This window comes from Nipponia nippon, unplaced genomic scaffold (genome assembly GCF_047370975.1).
Source record: "Nipponia nippon isolate SJK-2023a ecotype South Korea unplaced genomic scaffold, ASM4737097v1 scaffold_32, whole genome shotgun sequence".
Taxonomy (NCBI): Eukaryota; Metazoa; Chordata; class Aves; order Pelecaniformes; family Threskiornithidae; genus Nipponia; species Nipponia nippon.
Genome location: NW_028262350.1, coordinates 4,043,200 through 4,057,495, shown reverse-complemented (window position 1 = coordinate 4,057,495; position 14,296 = coordinate 4,043,200). Strand labels below are relative to the sequence as shown.

At 63.3% G+C, this 14,296-nt stretch overlaps 2 protein-coding genes across 2 annotated transcripts; both read left to right on the top strand.

Moving 5' to 3' along the window:
* The first annotated feature begins 8 nt into the window (after positions 1-8).
* On the top strand, positions 9-9,765 carry LSM12 (LSM12 homolog). The gene is made up of 5 exons (XM_087770439.1): positions 9-206; positions 3,293-3,426; positions 8,210-8,319; positions 8,767-8,893; positions 9,486-9,765. The coding sequence occupies exons 1-5, from the start codon at positions 86-88 to the stop codon at positions 9,579-9,581; spliced, it is 588 nt and encodes a 195-aa protein (XP_087626565.1). The 5' UTR covers positions 9-85; the 3' UTR covers positions 9,582-9,765.
* A 906-nt stretch (positions 9,766-10,671) lies between these two features.
* TMEM101 (transmembrane protein 101) lies at positions 10,672-12,976 on the top strand. Its single transcript, XM_087770248.1, has 4 exons — positions 10,672-10,833; positions 11,736-11,916; positions 12,016-12,162; positions 12,382-12,976. The coding sequence occupies exons 1-4, from the start codon at positions 10,697-10,699 to the stop codon at positions 12,688-12,690; spliced, it is 774 nt and encodes a 257-aa protein (XP_087626374.1). The 5' UTR covers positions 10,672-10,696; the 3' UTR covers positions 12,691-12,976.
* The last annotated feature ends 1,320 nt before the right edge of the window (positions 12,977-14,296 follow it).

Sequence of the window (14,296 nt, the reverse complement as noted above, 5' to 3'; positions counted from 1 at the left end):
GGTGACGTCGCGCTGGCGGCCCCGCCCCCGCCGCGCCTGGCCGAGGCCGAGCCGCGGCGGCCGCTCTGCGGGGCTGAGAGAGAAAATGGCGGCGCCGGGCGAGTGCTTCAGCGTGGGCAGCCAGGTGTCCTGCCGCACCTGCCAGGAGCAGCGCCTGCAGGGCGAGGTCGTCGCCTTCGATTACCCCAGCAAGATGTTGGCGCTCAGTATCCCTTCGGCAATGCGGCAGCGGGGGGCCGCTGCGGCCCGGGCACGGCCCGCTTGGGCCTCCGCCGCCCGCCCGCCCGCCGGGGAGCGGGGGGGGGTCTCTGAGGGGAGCTTGTGGGGAGGGGGAGGGCAAGGAGGGGCCTGAGGGGGGGTGGGGGACGTGGAGGGGGTTGGGGGCTGTGGGGGGAGCCCCGCGGGGAGGTGGTTGGGGGAGCCCGATGGGGAGGTTTGGGGGGAGCCCTGGAGCGGGGTTAATGGGGAGATGCGGGGGGGCTGATGGGGAGGTTTGGGGGGAGGAGGAGCCCTGTGGTGGGGTTAATGGGGAGAGTGGGGCGCCCCGTAGGGAGGTTTAGGGGGGGAGTGGGGAGCCCTGTATTGGGGTTAATGGGAGTGTGGGGGCCCTATAGTGGGGTTATTGCGAGGGGAGTGGGGAGGCCTGTATTGGGGTTAATGGAGTGTGGGGAGCCCTGTGGTGGGTGGTTGGGGGGGGAGCGGGGCGTCCTACAGAGAGGCTTTGGGGGGGGCGGGGCACCCTGCAGGGTGGGTTTTGGGGGGGCAAGGAGTCCTTCAGTGGGGTTATTGGGAGGGGAGTGGGGAGCCCTATAGAGAGGTTTTTGGGGGGAGTGAGGAGCCCTGTAGTGGGGTTAATGGGAGTGTGGGGGCCCTATAGCGGGGTCATTGGGGGGAAGGGGGGCCCTATAGTGGGGTTATTGGGGGGAGTGGCAAGCCCTGTAGTAGGGTTATTGAGGGGGAGTGGCAAGCCCTATAGTGGGGCTGTTGGGTAGGAGTGAGGTGCCTTACAGGGAGGTTTTGGGGGCAGTGAGAAGCCCATTAGTGTGTTATTGGGGGGAAAGCCTTGTAGTGGGGTTAATGGGGGGGAGTGAGGTGCCCTATAGGAAGGTTTTGGGAGGAGTGAGGAGGCCCACAGTGGGATTACTGGGGGTGGGTGCCATATAGGAAGGTTGTGGGGGAAGTCCTGTAGGGGGTTGGGGGGGTGAGTGCCTCCACAGAGGCCTGGGGATGGGGATCTCCCCCAGGGCTGTGGGGTTTTTAGGGGAGGCCTCGAAGGTATGGCGAGGTCTGGGAGGGGCAGGGGCACCCTGCAGGGTCCAGGGAGGACGGGGGAGTCCTGGGGGGGGAACACTCTTGGACAGGACCTTAAGAGCAGGAGGAGCCCGGGGGGGGGCATGGGTGCCTCTTTGGGGGTGCAGAGGGAGGCTTTGGAGGCACAGTGGGGTTTAGGGGGGATGGGGGAAGCCTGGGAGGATGGGATCCCATAGGAAGTATCAGTGTAACGGGGGTCAGGAGAACCCTGTGGGGTTGGGGGGGGAGCTCTCAATGGACCTGTGGGGATTTAAGGGGAGATCACAAAGCCAAAGCAAGGTCCCCTGAGGGTAGGGGGGGCCTGCAGGGTTTAGGAGAGATTTGGGGACCCCTGTGAGAGTAGGGCTGGGGGGTGCGGAGGGCTGGTGCCAGAAGTGCCCTGCGGCTGGGGGAGCGAGGGGGACGGGGGGTCTCAGGCTGCCCTGGGCCTCGTGTGGAGGAGAGGGAGGAAGGCAGTGCTCGGGGGGTTAAAATCTAAATATATATGCATGTGGAAAAAAAAAGATGTGCTTTTCTTTTTAACCTGCAAGGAAGGTGGAAGCAAAGGGCTGTTAGAGAGCAGCAGAGGGACCGCAGAGAGTTCAGGGAGGTGGATGCTCAGCCCAGGGACTGGTGTTGGAAGGGGGCTGGAAGAGTGCTCGAGGCCCCAGGGGTGGGTTCTGGAGGGAATGAGCGAGTGATGGAGGAGCTGCGAGAGGGGTTTGTGTCTGGAGGCTGGATCTGCGAGAAATGTGATAGGAAAAGCCTTGCTGGGTGCCTGGGCGTGATGCGGTTCTGGAGGGGGACTGGGGACCTGTCCCGGGCTCAGCTCTTGTTTGTGCTGGTGCGGTTCGGGTGGGGGAAGCTCCCCAGGCCCGAGTGGAGGCTGCAGGAAAGTCTTAAATGATGTCCAACAGGTTGGCTTAGTGTGTTGAGCGGCTGAGCTGCTCTGGAGAGGGCTGAGAGCTCCTCTTCTGGCTTTGCCGTCAGTCTGGCTCTTCCTCCCAAAGCTGGGATGCTCCATCTCATCCCCCCGAAGGATGAGACCGGCGTTCCTTGGGCATCCCTCGTTTTCTCCCCATTATTGAAAGGCGTTTGCTAAGGAGGGCTTCACCTGCACAGCCGGGCTTGGGGGGGACCGGAGGAAAGGAAAAGTGACCTCCGCCAGCATCTCTTCGGAGGAGGAGATGGCATCGGTGTGGAAAAGGCTCTCCGTGCCATGCTCTCTGCTCCTTCCAGCAGCTGAGGGAGCGGAGGGCTAACGACGCAGCCTCCTGGGGAACAGATTGCGCAGGAATTAATGTCAGCTCTGGAAGGGTTTTTTTTTTTTCTGGGGGTGGTGCACTGTTGTCTCATTTCCACTTTCCAGTCGTGCTGCGATACCGACCACAACAAACCTGGCTGCATTCGAGGTGCCGCCCGGGAGGTGTGCGAGGGCGAGGAGGCCTTTCCCGGGGAGCCGCCGAGTAGCTCCTCTTCCATCTGCGCTAGGGACTGCTCCCGGCGAGGCTCCGGCTTAGCTGCTGCCTGCAAGAGGAAATAGTTATGGTATCAAAGGTGTAAGTTTGAGGCGCGGTGGTTGTTCTGGGTCACTTCCCCGTGCAGACCAGCTGGTGCTTGAGGCGAGCAGGGAAGTGGGCGGCACCGCAGTTGGGGCCCTGGCAGCAGCACCTCCGCACCTCCCCGGCTATTCGGGACTAAATTGCTTTTTCGGAGGAGACCATGCGGCATCCCAGGCTGCGTGTGTTGTGGGTACAGTGGTTATTGGCTGGAAAATTCGTGCTATAGTCAGGAAAACTGAATCAGCATCAAATAGGTCCGAGATGGTTGACGTTGTTGGGGTCTCACGGATGACCCTGTGCTTGGCTGAGTGGGGATGGAGTGGTGGAGGAGCTTGCTGAAAACCAAATGTTCTCCTGGTTTGCTCCTGGACAGCTCTGTGCATCAGGCCTGTAAATGTCTCCGTCTGGATTTGTTTTCCTTAATGTTTTTTCCCCTCCAGAATGCCCCTCTTCCAGTGGAAAGCCTAATCACGCAGATATCCTGCTTGTAAACTTACAGTATGTTTCAGAAGTGGAAATAATTAATGACCGCACGGAAACACCTCCTCCTTTAGCTTCACTCAATGTTAGCAAGGTAAGAACCTGGGCTCCGAGGCTCCTGGGAGGGAGGGATTCACCTGGGGAAGTTGCTGTCGGGGACGAGGTAGCTTTTAAACTTTAAATCACTTGCTTCAATCATGACTTACCGCAGCTCTGTGAAGGGTTTAGATGATGATATTTTGGGTGTGTTGAGTCTCCGTGACCTGCTGCTGGGGTTTCTGTAGCGAGGCTGCAGCCGGCTGCTTTGGGATCGCTCAGCGTGGGAGCTGAGGTCCTGGGCGAGGGAGAGGGAACTCCCAGCTTCGTTTCATCCCAGAGGCAGTCCTCGTGAGCCTGAACGAGGGGCTGGGCGCTGTGCTCGGCTGGGGAGCTGATCCTGTTGCTGCGCTTGGCTCCCCTGGGCGCCTGCGCACCCTTTGGTCTGTATTTACGCTGTATTTGCTCCAGTGTTGGCTGGAGTTTCTAGCGTGGCCCTGCCGTGTAGATTTAATTTCCCGGCTGACGCTGCGTCCTCCTGTTGAAGCGCTGAAGGTGCGTACTGGGAGCTTGGTGAACGGCTCTGCCCTGCGCTGAGCCCTGTGCCCTCTTTGGAGGCTGCTCCGCTGCGCGCCGACCTCCTGCGGCAGGAGGAAACGTGGATTTCTGTGCTGGCAGGCAGCTGCAAGTTGCTGCCTGAAACACTGACTGAGAATTTCAGCATCAGGACCTCTGGAGTGTTTTTAGTAATGTTGAGGCTGCAAAGCACCTTGTCACTCGGGAAAAGTCCAGTGGTCTCGATCCTCCGGCTCCGCAGCAGCCTCAGCGCCTTTGGTAGAGGGACGTGGTGCTTCGCTGGCTGGAGAGAGGGGAGGATGGAGCCTTTCATAAACGTGCAACAGGTTCTTCCCCTGACAGCAAGTGATGCGGATGCTCAAATCAAAACCTTCCGGAGAAGATGGATGTGGCTGAAGCTGGTACTCTGCTTACCCGAGCCTGTGCCGGGTGCTCCTCCTGGGTGCTCTCTCTTCCAAGATCCTGGGTTAAGAACGCATTAGAGTGCTTTTTGTGGTCCCGTGGATGATGCTATATGAGGCCTGGGCCTCGGTGGATGCCCTCTCTGCCTGCAGCCCCCTCTCCACGCAGATGTTGGTCCTCTTCAGAAAGAGAACGATTTGGGGTGAAGCCGAACGGCGGGGGAGCGGACAGGAGCAGCGAAGCACGCGTGCAGTTAGTTGAATTTTGAGGAACTGCTTTTCCTACGTCCTTCTGGAAGGGGATCGCTTCTGATGCCCAGTGACGGTGTCAAAAAAAAAAAAAAAAAAGGGAAGGTGAACCTGAGCCCTCGATGCTGGTGTGAGGTGGCTGGAGACAGACAGGCTCCAGGGAAGCCGGGTGTGGGGTCTTGCTGTGGGGCTTTTCAGTTGTCACCTCATCCCATGGGGAAACCTCCTCTCCTGGCAGGCAGGCTCTGGCAGGCTCTGCCTGCAGGTCGGTGTCACGTGGGTGGCACCGGCTGGGCGTCCGTAGCCCCCAGGGATTCCTCCTCGGTGGATTAGCACGTTGGTGGAGGTCTCGAATGACACAACTGCCGTAAAGATGCGACTGTTTGTTGTAATTGCATCGAGTGACATCGCTGGGAGCGCAGCCGGGAGGTGGACGGGCCTGCTGAGGGGAAAACTCCCCACGTGACTTCAAATACTCGCTTCAGTCTTGCCAGCGTCAAAATCATGGCTGTGCATTTTGGTGCAGGGGGGAAAAAATGAATCGAGTTGTATCTTTGGTGGATGGAAGTCGGTGTGCAACCACTGGCATGTCCGTGTCCCCATCTCCAGTGACAGGAGGCTTTTTCCATGTTACTCTGACCCACGTCTCCTCTCCCATGAATGCACAGGCAAGCTGCGGTCTGATGGCGCTGCAGGACTGGAATGTAGACGAGCTGATACTGGGCATACTGGGAGAAGGAGCTGTTGGCACACGGGAATGCTTGTGGTGCTCCGGGGCAAGCCCTTGCTGCTCTGGAGGGCCCCGGAGAGCAGGCAGAGCCCCCAGGAGATGCTCAGCCCTGCCTGGTCCTCAGTGGAGAGAAAATGTTGGGATCAGAAGACTTGCTGGGCTTGGAAGGCAGCAGGATCCGGCCATGGGGGGCCCAGGCTGGCGGGGGCCCGAGCCCCTGTTGGAAGGGGGCAGGGGTGCAGGCTGGCTGCGGTGGAAGGTGTGGGCAGGAGGAGAGCGGGTTGTTGGCTGCAGGTAGCTGTCGTGAGGCTGCTGCAGGAGAGATGTCCTGACGGCACCGCAGACTCCCCTGGGGGAGGCTTCAGGAGGGACACAGGGTGAAAATTCGGGGGGCGGGGAACGTTTTTGAACCATGGCACGGGAAGGGGGGAGATGTGTGGCTCGGCTCCGGCAGCTGCGGGGTGGCCGGAGGAGCTGGCGAGGCGCCGGCGAGGAGATAACGTCAGTGTGACAGAGAGCTCCAGCGGTTCAGTCCAGATAGGGCTGAGCTCGGGGCTTCCTGCTGCCGGCGATGGGCGCGCAGGGGAGATGTCACTGCAGAGGCTGGGGCCCGCACTGGTACCTCTGGGGACACCAGCCTCCCCCGTGGGGCTGGCACCCGCCGGGGGACCTCGGCACGGCACTCGGCTGCGTGGCAGAGCCATCCATTGCCGTGCCGGGGAGAGGTCAGCTGCCTGGCTTTGGAGGGATCCCCTTGACTTGCCGCCTGGGGTGCGCCGTGCTTGGCTTTTCTGACTGGGCTGCCGGCACCTGAGCAGGACGGGGACCATCCTGGCGGTGGGGGGCCGCGGCACGGCGCTCGGCGGCCCTCTTCTTGCTGCGCGCCGCGTTTTCCATCATTCATACGGATGTGAATAGGGAAGTGACTCATTCATTCATGCCGCCATCGCACGAGGTGCGTATCCGAGTCTTCAATAGCCCCGTCGCCTTCAGGTGCTCACTGGAGGGGGGTGTGAAGCCGTGCGGCAGGGGGGCTGCGCTGGGAACAAGGAGGCTGTTTTGAATGCTTGGATCGGGGAGGCTGGAAGTTGGAGGCTCGGCGTGTCCGATTTGTTTCTTGTCCGGGGATAGTGGTGATGAACAGGGAGAGCGCATCCTATTGTAGGGAAAGACCAGAGCAAAGGGACCCTGGATTCACTCGATGAATAAACTGACCAACGTTGCAGGTGAATCGGCTCCAGGTGAGGGCTGATGTACTCCAGCTAGAAGCAGGAGGATGAGGTTGGGCTTTGCTGGGCACTGTTAATCCTGGGATCTAGGAGCGCCTGATGAAGTAATGTTGGGATGCTGCTCTTCATCCGCACCTCTCCAGGCTTTCCTGGCTCCTCGCGGTGGCCCGTTGTCACCCGCCTCCTCGCAGGGCTGTCCCCAGAGGTTTGGGGCAGGCGATGGAGCCGGTTGGGAACCAGGTCCGCCGGCCTCGGGGAGCAGCCCCGCTCGGGCGACGTGTCGGTGCGGCCCCGGAGAAGGCTAGTGGTCGTGTGCATGACTTGGATGCAGGAAGGTTACTGGGGAATGTTGCGCCCAGTCTTAAAAACCAGTTTGGAAGCCAGACTGGTGGTCTTGGAGAGAGCAATTCCTACGTGAAGTGGGGCAGGTAGCTTCAGAGCCAGCTTGTGCCAGGGATGAGAAAAGATCCCTACTTCTCCCCTCCCCCTGTTAAGGCTTCCCTGGCTCACCGAGAGGCTGAGGAGCACACGGTGAGCAACCGAAGGCTGCTGCAGCGAGCCCCGCTCACCTGGACACGGAGCGCAGATGCAATGGGCTGCGTCTGCCCGGTGGCTGCCGTTTCGGGAGACGGAGGGGGAAACCTGTCCCTTATTAACGTTATTTGCTACAAAATGCGAGTGTTCCCTGCGCTCAGTGGGAGCTCGGGCTTTTCCTCCCCAAAGAGGGCTTTAGAAAGGGCGAAGCCGTCCCCACGCAGCGCGGAGAAAGCCGGTCTGGCTTGGGGAGCGCTTGCAGGCGTGAGGCCATTCCGGGGAGGAGGAGGAAGAGGAGGGCCGGCGTGGGCGGCAATGCTAATGTGGCTCTTCCACTGCGGCAGCTCCAGCCGGGGAAAGGCGGCTGGTCCAGCGCCGCCTGCCCGTCTCCTGCCTCCAGGCAGCTGCAGCTCCTTCTCCTCCCGCGGCCGTGGGATTTAACGTGGGGGATGCCGGGGTCGGGGTTTCCCTTCTCTGTTCTGGGACCCCGCTGGGGTAATCGCACTTCCCCACACACGGACGTTGTGAGCTGACTCCCAAATAACCGATTCTGCTTTCTTTTTTTTGTAACAGAATAACCGCTCCGGGATAAACTTGCTCGTACACCTGTGTGGTCTGTACGGAGGCATTTACACCCCACCAGCCCTAACGTAGTGGTTATTCTGGGCTCGTCTTTCCCATCTGCATCCCCTGAGTAAACACCAAGCAGCGGAAGGTGGTTTGGACCTAAAATGTAGTAATTAATTTGGAAAAGGCAGAGGGGAAGGTGATGCTTGTGCGTCTGGCCCCTGGCAGCTGATTTCCTCCCTGTGGCCAAACCGGGGGATGCAAAAAGACGGTGCCCACATCCCCAAAATACTGGGGGGACGCAGGCAGTGGCGACAGGGACTCAAAAAGGAATTAAGCCGTGGCCTGAAATCCATGTGGCGCTCTGGGATGCGCGGAGAAGGGTGTGATGGGAGGGTGGAAACTGCGCGCTCGTTGTTACCCTGATTTAATTGGCGATCCGGACGGCGAGCGGCAGAGCTGTGTCTGCGGGGCGGAACCTGCGTCCCCTTGGAGCTCTCATCGCCGCTCGGGCGACGCTCAGCTAAGCTCCCTCTCTCTTTGTCTCCCCTCCAGCTTGCCAACAAAGCGCGGACGGAGAAGGAAGAGAAGATGAGCCAGGCGTATGCAATTAGTGCTGGTGTCTCTCTGGAGGGGCAGCAGCTCTTCCAGACTATACACAAGACGTAAGTCCCCTCCTTGGCGCCACCGGTGCCTCCTGCGCTCTGCCTCGGCTCCCAGCACTGCTGGTGGGGAGTCACTCATGTCCCTGCGTGGCTGGGTAGAAGGAGCCCCGGGGGGGTTTTGCGTTGCCCAGTCCCTTGGGCTCGCCATGGAACGCTGCCGGTGCATCCTGGGATGTGCCGGCCAGAGCCACGTGGGCCTCGGGGGTGGCTGATGGCTCCCTGCGTCTTCCCGGCACATGCCGGCCACGAGCTCATCCCTGCAGGCTCGCACCCCTCTTTGGTTGGGTACCCAGGAGGTACCGGGTGGCTTCTGCACCCGCATCCCCTCCGGGGATTGACGTGGGTCTGAGGTGGGCAGCGGCTCCGCGCTGGGGACAGGCAGGGGCTTTCAGAGGGGCTGGGGACGCGGGCAGCCGCCTTCGCTCATCCTTTTTCCCTTCCCTGCAGCATTAAAGACTGTAAATGGCAGGAGAAGAACATAGTTGTGATGGAAGAAGTCGTTATCGCCCCTCCCTATCAAGTGGAAAACTGTAAAGGCAAAGAGGGAAGCGCGCTGAGTCACGTACGCAAAATAGTGAGTACGGGCAGGGGGGGGTCTGGTGGCACTGGGGACGCCGGGAGGGTGTCACATCCCCGGGGACACCCGTGGTGCCTCCTTGGGGGGGCTCACCTGCCTGCTGCGGATCCCCTGCCTGCTGGGGGAAACTCCTGCCCGCCCAGGGGATCCCCTGCCTGCCCGTCTGCCACAGATCCCCTGCCCACTGCAGATCTCCTGCCCACCACGGATCCCCTGCCCACCATGGGGCTCCCCTGCCTGCGTGCCGCAGATTCCCCCTGCCTGCCCGCTGCTGATCCCCTGCCCACCGCGGCTCCCCTGCCTGCCCGCCGTGGGGCTCCCCTGCCTGCCCGCCGTGGGGCTCCCCTGCCCGCCGTGGGGATCCCCTGCCCGCCGTGGGGATCCCCTGCCTGCCTGCCTGCCATGGGGCTCCCTTGCCTGCCCGCTGCGGATCCCCCGCCGGCCGTGGGGCTCCCCTGCCTGCCCGCCGTGGGGCTCCCCTGCTGCCTGCCACGGATCCCCTGCCCACCGCGGATCCCCCGCCGGCCCCGGGGCTCCCCCACCCTCGCTAACCCCCCCTTTCTGCCCCTCCCACCCTCCCCGCTGGCAGGTGGAGAAACACTTCCGAGACGTGGAAAGCCAGAAGGTAATGCAGCAGCGGTCACAAGCACAGCAGACACAGAAGGAGACCTCCCTCTCGTCCTGAGGCCACCGCCCGGCGCCGGGGCCGCCCCGCCGCCCCGCCACCCAGTCACCGCAGGCGGGAGGGCGGCGGCGGGGGGGTCCCCCTTTTATTTCCTTTTTCGAGCTCGTTAATGGGGAGCTCAACCGATTCCAAACCTTAGACTTTAAAACGAACGAGAAAAGAGAATAATTTAAAAGCTCATGCATTACTTGACTAACAGACTTTCTTTTGTCCGCCATGTTTTCTTTCCTACCAGCCAGTCAGACTTTGTTAGTTTTATTTTTTGACCTTTTCCTTTTTTCTTTTTTTTTTTTGCCTCCCCCGGCCCCTGCTGCCCACCCCCCCTTTACTTTTCTAAAGGGGCTCTGCCACCCCCGCTCCGCCCGGCCCCCTCCCCACCAACCCCTCCAAAAATAAAAGTAACGAGCTGACTGCGGTGGCCGAACCGGGACCCTTGTGACCAGCGCGGTCTCGTTTTAATTTTGTTTGCACAGGGCAAGGCTTGAATTAGTCTTATTTTTCTTATCTTTAAATATATATATGAATATATATTAAAATGTTCTTTAAATATTTTCTGCTTCTAGCAGTTCTCTCGACCAGGATCGTGGCAAAAAAACCCCCCCACGCCCCCTCCCGCCCCGCCACCCCCACCCGGCACCGGGCCGGGCCCTGGGGTGGGGTTTTTCCCCCATTTTCCCTTATGTTTTTTTACTTTTTTTGCCCCTTTTTTCCTTTTTTTTAAATTTTTATTTCCTTTTTTTTTTTTTTTTTTGCCATGATCCTCCCCCCCCCCCTTTTTTGTTTTGTTTTTTAAAATAAATGGATCAAAATCAAACAATTCAAGCCCTGCCTTTAGAAGAGTTAAAAATTTAAAAAAAAATTTAAAAAAAAAAGGAAAATTTTTTAGTATTGTTTAGCAAAAACAATAAAACCCGAAATTTTTTTAACCATCACCCGTGTCTGGCGCTCTGGGGGCGGGGCCAGCGGGAGGGGGCGGGGCCGGGCCCGGCTTGGGGGCGGGGTCTCATTGGTGGAGCCTTGAGTGCGGGGAGGAGCTTCCCGCGGTGGGTGGGGTTTGGGGGGCGGTGCTTCCGGTGCAGGGGGGCGGGACTTCCGGTGGGGCGGGCCTGACGGCGATGGCGGCGGGCCGCGGCTGGCGGCGGCGGGCGCTGCGGCTGCTGACGGCGGGCGGCGGCGTCCTGCTGACCCGCTTCCCCTTCTGGCACTGCTTCAGCGGGCTGCTGCTCTGCGCCGAGCGCGCCGACGGGCGGCGGTGCGGGACGGGGCGGCCGGGGGAGGCCCGGGGGCGGGTGTGGGGCCTGGGCCTGGGGGGAGGCCCGCGGGGCCTGGGGCTGGGGGAGGCCCGGGGGCCTGGGGCAGGTGTGGGGCTGGGGGCTCCTGGGGTAAGTGTGGGGTTGTGAGGGCCTGGGGGGCCTGGGGCTGTGAGGACCTGGGGTAGGTGCGGGGCCGAGTGGCTCCTGGGGTTGGTGGGGGGCTGTGAGGGCCTGGGGCTGGGGGAGGCCCGCGGGGCCTGGGGTTGGTGTGGGGCTGGGGTAGGTGCGGGGCTGGGGGCTCCTGGGCTGGTGGGGGGCTGTGAGGGCCTGGGGCTGGTGTGGGGCTGGGGTAGGTGTGGGGCTGGGGGGCTCCTGGGGAGCCTGGGGCCGGTGGGGGGCTGTGCGGGCCTGAGGTAGATGTGGGGCTGGGGGAGGTGGTTAAGTGTGCGGCGGGTGGGGGGTTCCTGGGGTAAGTGTGGGGCTGGGGGAGGCCCGAGGGGTCTGGGGCTGGTGTGGGGCTGCAAGGGCCTGGGGCTGGGGGAAGGTGTGGGGCTGAGGGAGGTGGTTAAGTTTGAGGCAGCTGGGGGGGTCCTGGGGGAAGCGTGGGGCCGAGGGAGCTGGGTAAGCATGGGGCTGGGGCAACTGAGGGGGCTCCTGGGGCAGGTGTGGGGCTGGGGGGGTTGGGGCAAGTGTGGGGCGGCTGGGGGGCTCCTGGGGTAGGTGTGGGACTGGAGAGGCGGGGGTGGGGGGAGGCAGAGGGGCAGTTGGGGGGGCTGGGGCAATGGGGGGGGCACGGAGGGGCTGTAGTCCCCCTGCTAGGGGAGGGCTGTGCCGGGGTGAGGGAGGGGCTGGGGGGGGTGGGGTAAGCGGGGCCAGGGGCTGGAGCTGCCGCGCCCCCCAGGAAGCCGGACATCCCCGTCCCCTACCTGTACGTGGACATGGGGGTGGCCGTGCTCTGCGCCAGCTTCATGTCCTTCGGGGTGAAGCGCCGCTGGTTCGCCCTGGGGGCTGCCCTGCAGCTCGCCGTGGCCACCTACGCCGCCCACGTCGGTGGCCACGTCCACTACGGCGACTGGCTGAAGGTGAGACCCCCCACCCACCCACCCATGACCCCCCCCCCCCGCCTCCCGGCCCAGCTGGGCCTCGGCGGGCCCGGGGGGGTGACAGTGGCCCCGGCGCAGGTGCGGATGTACTCCCGGACCATCGCCATCATCGGCGGCTTCCTCATCCTGGCCAGCGGCGCGGGCGAGCTCTACCGGCAGAAGCCGCGTAGCCGCTCGCTGCAGTCCACGGGGCAGGTCTTCCTCGGCATCTACCTCATCTGCCAGGTACGGGGGGCACGTGAGGCACCGGCGGGGGGTCCGCCATCCCGCGAGGGGGGACACGGCCACCTCCCGCCCCCCACCCTGCCACAGGCAGGGGGCTGGATCCCCCGGGGGTTTCCCTCCAAGCTTCGGGTGAGCGCTGCCGGTGCCACCAGTGCTACCAGTGCCACCAGTGGCACCGTTGTCACCGCGCTCCAGCTCCCCGTGTCCCCCCCTCCCCAGGCCTACTCCCTGCAGCACAGCAAGGAGGACCGCCTGGCTTACCTGAACCACCTCCTGGGGGGGGAGCTCGCCCTCCAGCTCCTCTTCATCCTCTACGGCCTCCTGGCCCTCGCCTTCCTCTCCGGTTACTACGTGCGGGCGGCGGCGCAGGTGCTGGCGGTGCTCCTGCCCCTCGCCATCCTCCTCATCGACGGCAACATCGGCTACTGGCATGACTCGCGCCGGGTCGAGTTCTGGAATCAGATGAAACTCATCGGGCAAAACGTTGGGATTTTCGGAGCCGTCGTCATCCTGGCGACCGATGGCTGAGCGGGGCGGCCGCTGGCCGGGACTGGGCGGCGGGGGGCGGGCAGCGTGGGGGCTGGGGGCAGTTTTTTTAAAGAATCACTGCTATTTATTCTTTTTTTTTTTTTTTTTAATTTGTAAATATTTGATAATTTTGCCGGAGGACGGGGCGGTCGCTGCCCTGGGTGTGTGGGGGAGCCGGGGGGGGCTTCTGCCTGTGGGGTGCTGGCCACTGTGTGGCCGGGCCCCCTCCCCGCCGAGGTCCGTCCCCCCCGCGTGTATTTTTACTGATGAAACGAGAAATCTTTTACCTCGTCCCCGGGCTGTCTCGGCTGTTGTGTGCCAGCGGGGTCGGGCCCTGCTGCTTTGGGGGGCTTGGGCGGGGGGGGAGAAGCCGCTTTTGGGGGGCTTAGAGGGGGAGCTGCTTCGGGGGGAGGCGGCGTGCGGGGGGGTGTGGGCAGGACTGGGTGTTCCCCTTCCTTCAGTGGGGAAACTGAGGCAGGGGGGAGAGCGGGATCGTGGGCTGGGGTTTGCTGCCAGCTCCTGCCCGTCCCCGGTGTCGTGCGCTGCCTGCGCGCTGCCTGCACTCTGTCGCGAGCTGGGGGCTCAGCGCGTGGTTTATGGCGGGAGGAATTCTTGGCACGGGGCCGGGCGTCGCGGTGGGACGTGGCGAGGGGCTGGCAGACCGCGTGTGTCCCCCGTGGGCCGTGTCCTCGCCGTCCCCATCCTGCCGCCCGGCTGGGCAGGCGTCTGTTGTCCCCCCCCCGGGCCGGGCAGGCGCCTGTGTCCCCCCCGGCCGGGCGGTGGAAAAGCAAACAGGGGCTGATAAGGGCCTTCCTCCGGGGGGGGGCCACGCATGGCCCCTAATGTGCCTCCGGCGGAACCGGGGGGCCATAAAGCGCGGGGAAGCGGCAGGGCCCTGTTTGCTTTCCCTGCGCCTTTCCGTCCGACGCCCCCGGCTGGGGGGGCCGCGGGGGCCCCTCGCCCTCCCGGGGACCCCCCCGGGGGCTGCTGGGGCTCCAGCCGCACAACTTCGGCCCCAGCCCGTGGGGGGGGGGGGGGGGCACGCAGTGGGCACCCCCTGCCCCGTCCCGTCTCCCCGGGCCACCCTTCGCCCTGGCTGGGGGGGCTGCAGCCGGGCCCCCCACCTCCGCGCCGGGGGGGTTCCCCCCGCTGGCAGAGCCATCCTGTGACCTTTGGAAAATTGCTGTTTGCTGTCACTCGGGGGAAATGGTGCAGAAAAGCCTCGCCTCCCCTTCTCCCCCCGCCCGACAGCGGGGTCTGCTCCGTGCCGGGGGGGCCGGGGGCCGCCCAGACCCCGATCCTCCCTCCCGGACCCCAGTCCTCCCTCCCGGCCTCGGCTTGGGGACATCAGTGACGATGCGGTGACATCGCCGCTGTCGCGTGGGGTTTGGTCCCCGTCCGCAGCGGTGGGACCGTGGGGTTGGCGTCCCCTGGCGAACCCCACGATGGGGCAGAGCCCCCCGTCAGGGCACTCCTCTGCTGGCGAGGGGGCTCAGCCCCCACCGGGCCGGTGCTGGATTTGGCCGCACTGCCTCAGTTTCCCGAGGGGCACGTGGCAGGGCACTGTGGGGGGGGTGTCCGCAGCCCCCAGCGATCCAATTAGCCC

Bases quoted from the DNA above. Each gene is read 5' to 3' on its own strand.
- LSM12 (XM_087770439.1), top strand. From the start codon at position 86: ATGGCGGCGCCGGGCGAGTGCTTCAGCGTGGGCAGCCAGGTGTCCTGC. The intron at 207-3,292 runs GTATCCCTTCGG...TTTCCCCTCCAG, and splicing joins CAGCAAGATGTTGGCGCTCA to AATGCCCCTCTTCCAGTGGA. The intron at 8,894-9,485 runs GTGAGTACGGGC...CCCCGCTGGCAG, and splicing joins TGAGTCACGTACGCAAAATA to GTGGAGAAACACTTCCGAGA.
- TMEM101 (XM_087770248.1), top strand. From the start codon at position 10,697: ATGGCGGCGGGCCGCGGCTGGCGGCGGCGGGCGCTGCGGCTGCTGACG. The intron at 11,917-12,015 runs GTGAGACCCCCC...GCCCCGGCGCAG, and splicing joins ACTACGGCGACTGGCTGAAG to GTGCGGATGTACTCCCGGAC. The intron at 12,163-12,381 runs GTACGGGGGGCA...CCCCCTCCCCAG, and splicing joins GCATCTACCTCATCTGCCAG to GCCTACTCCCTGCAGCACAG.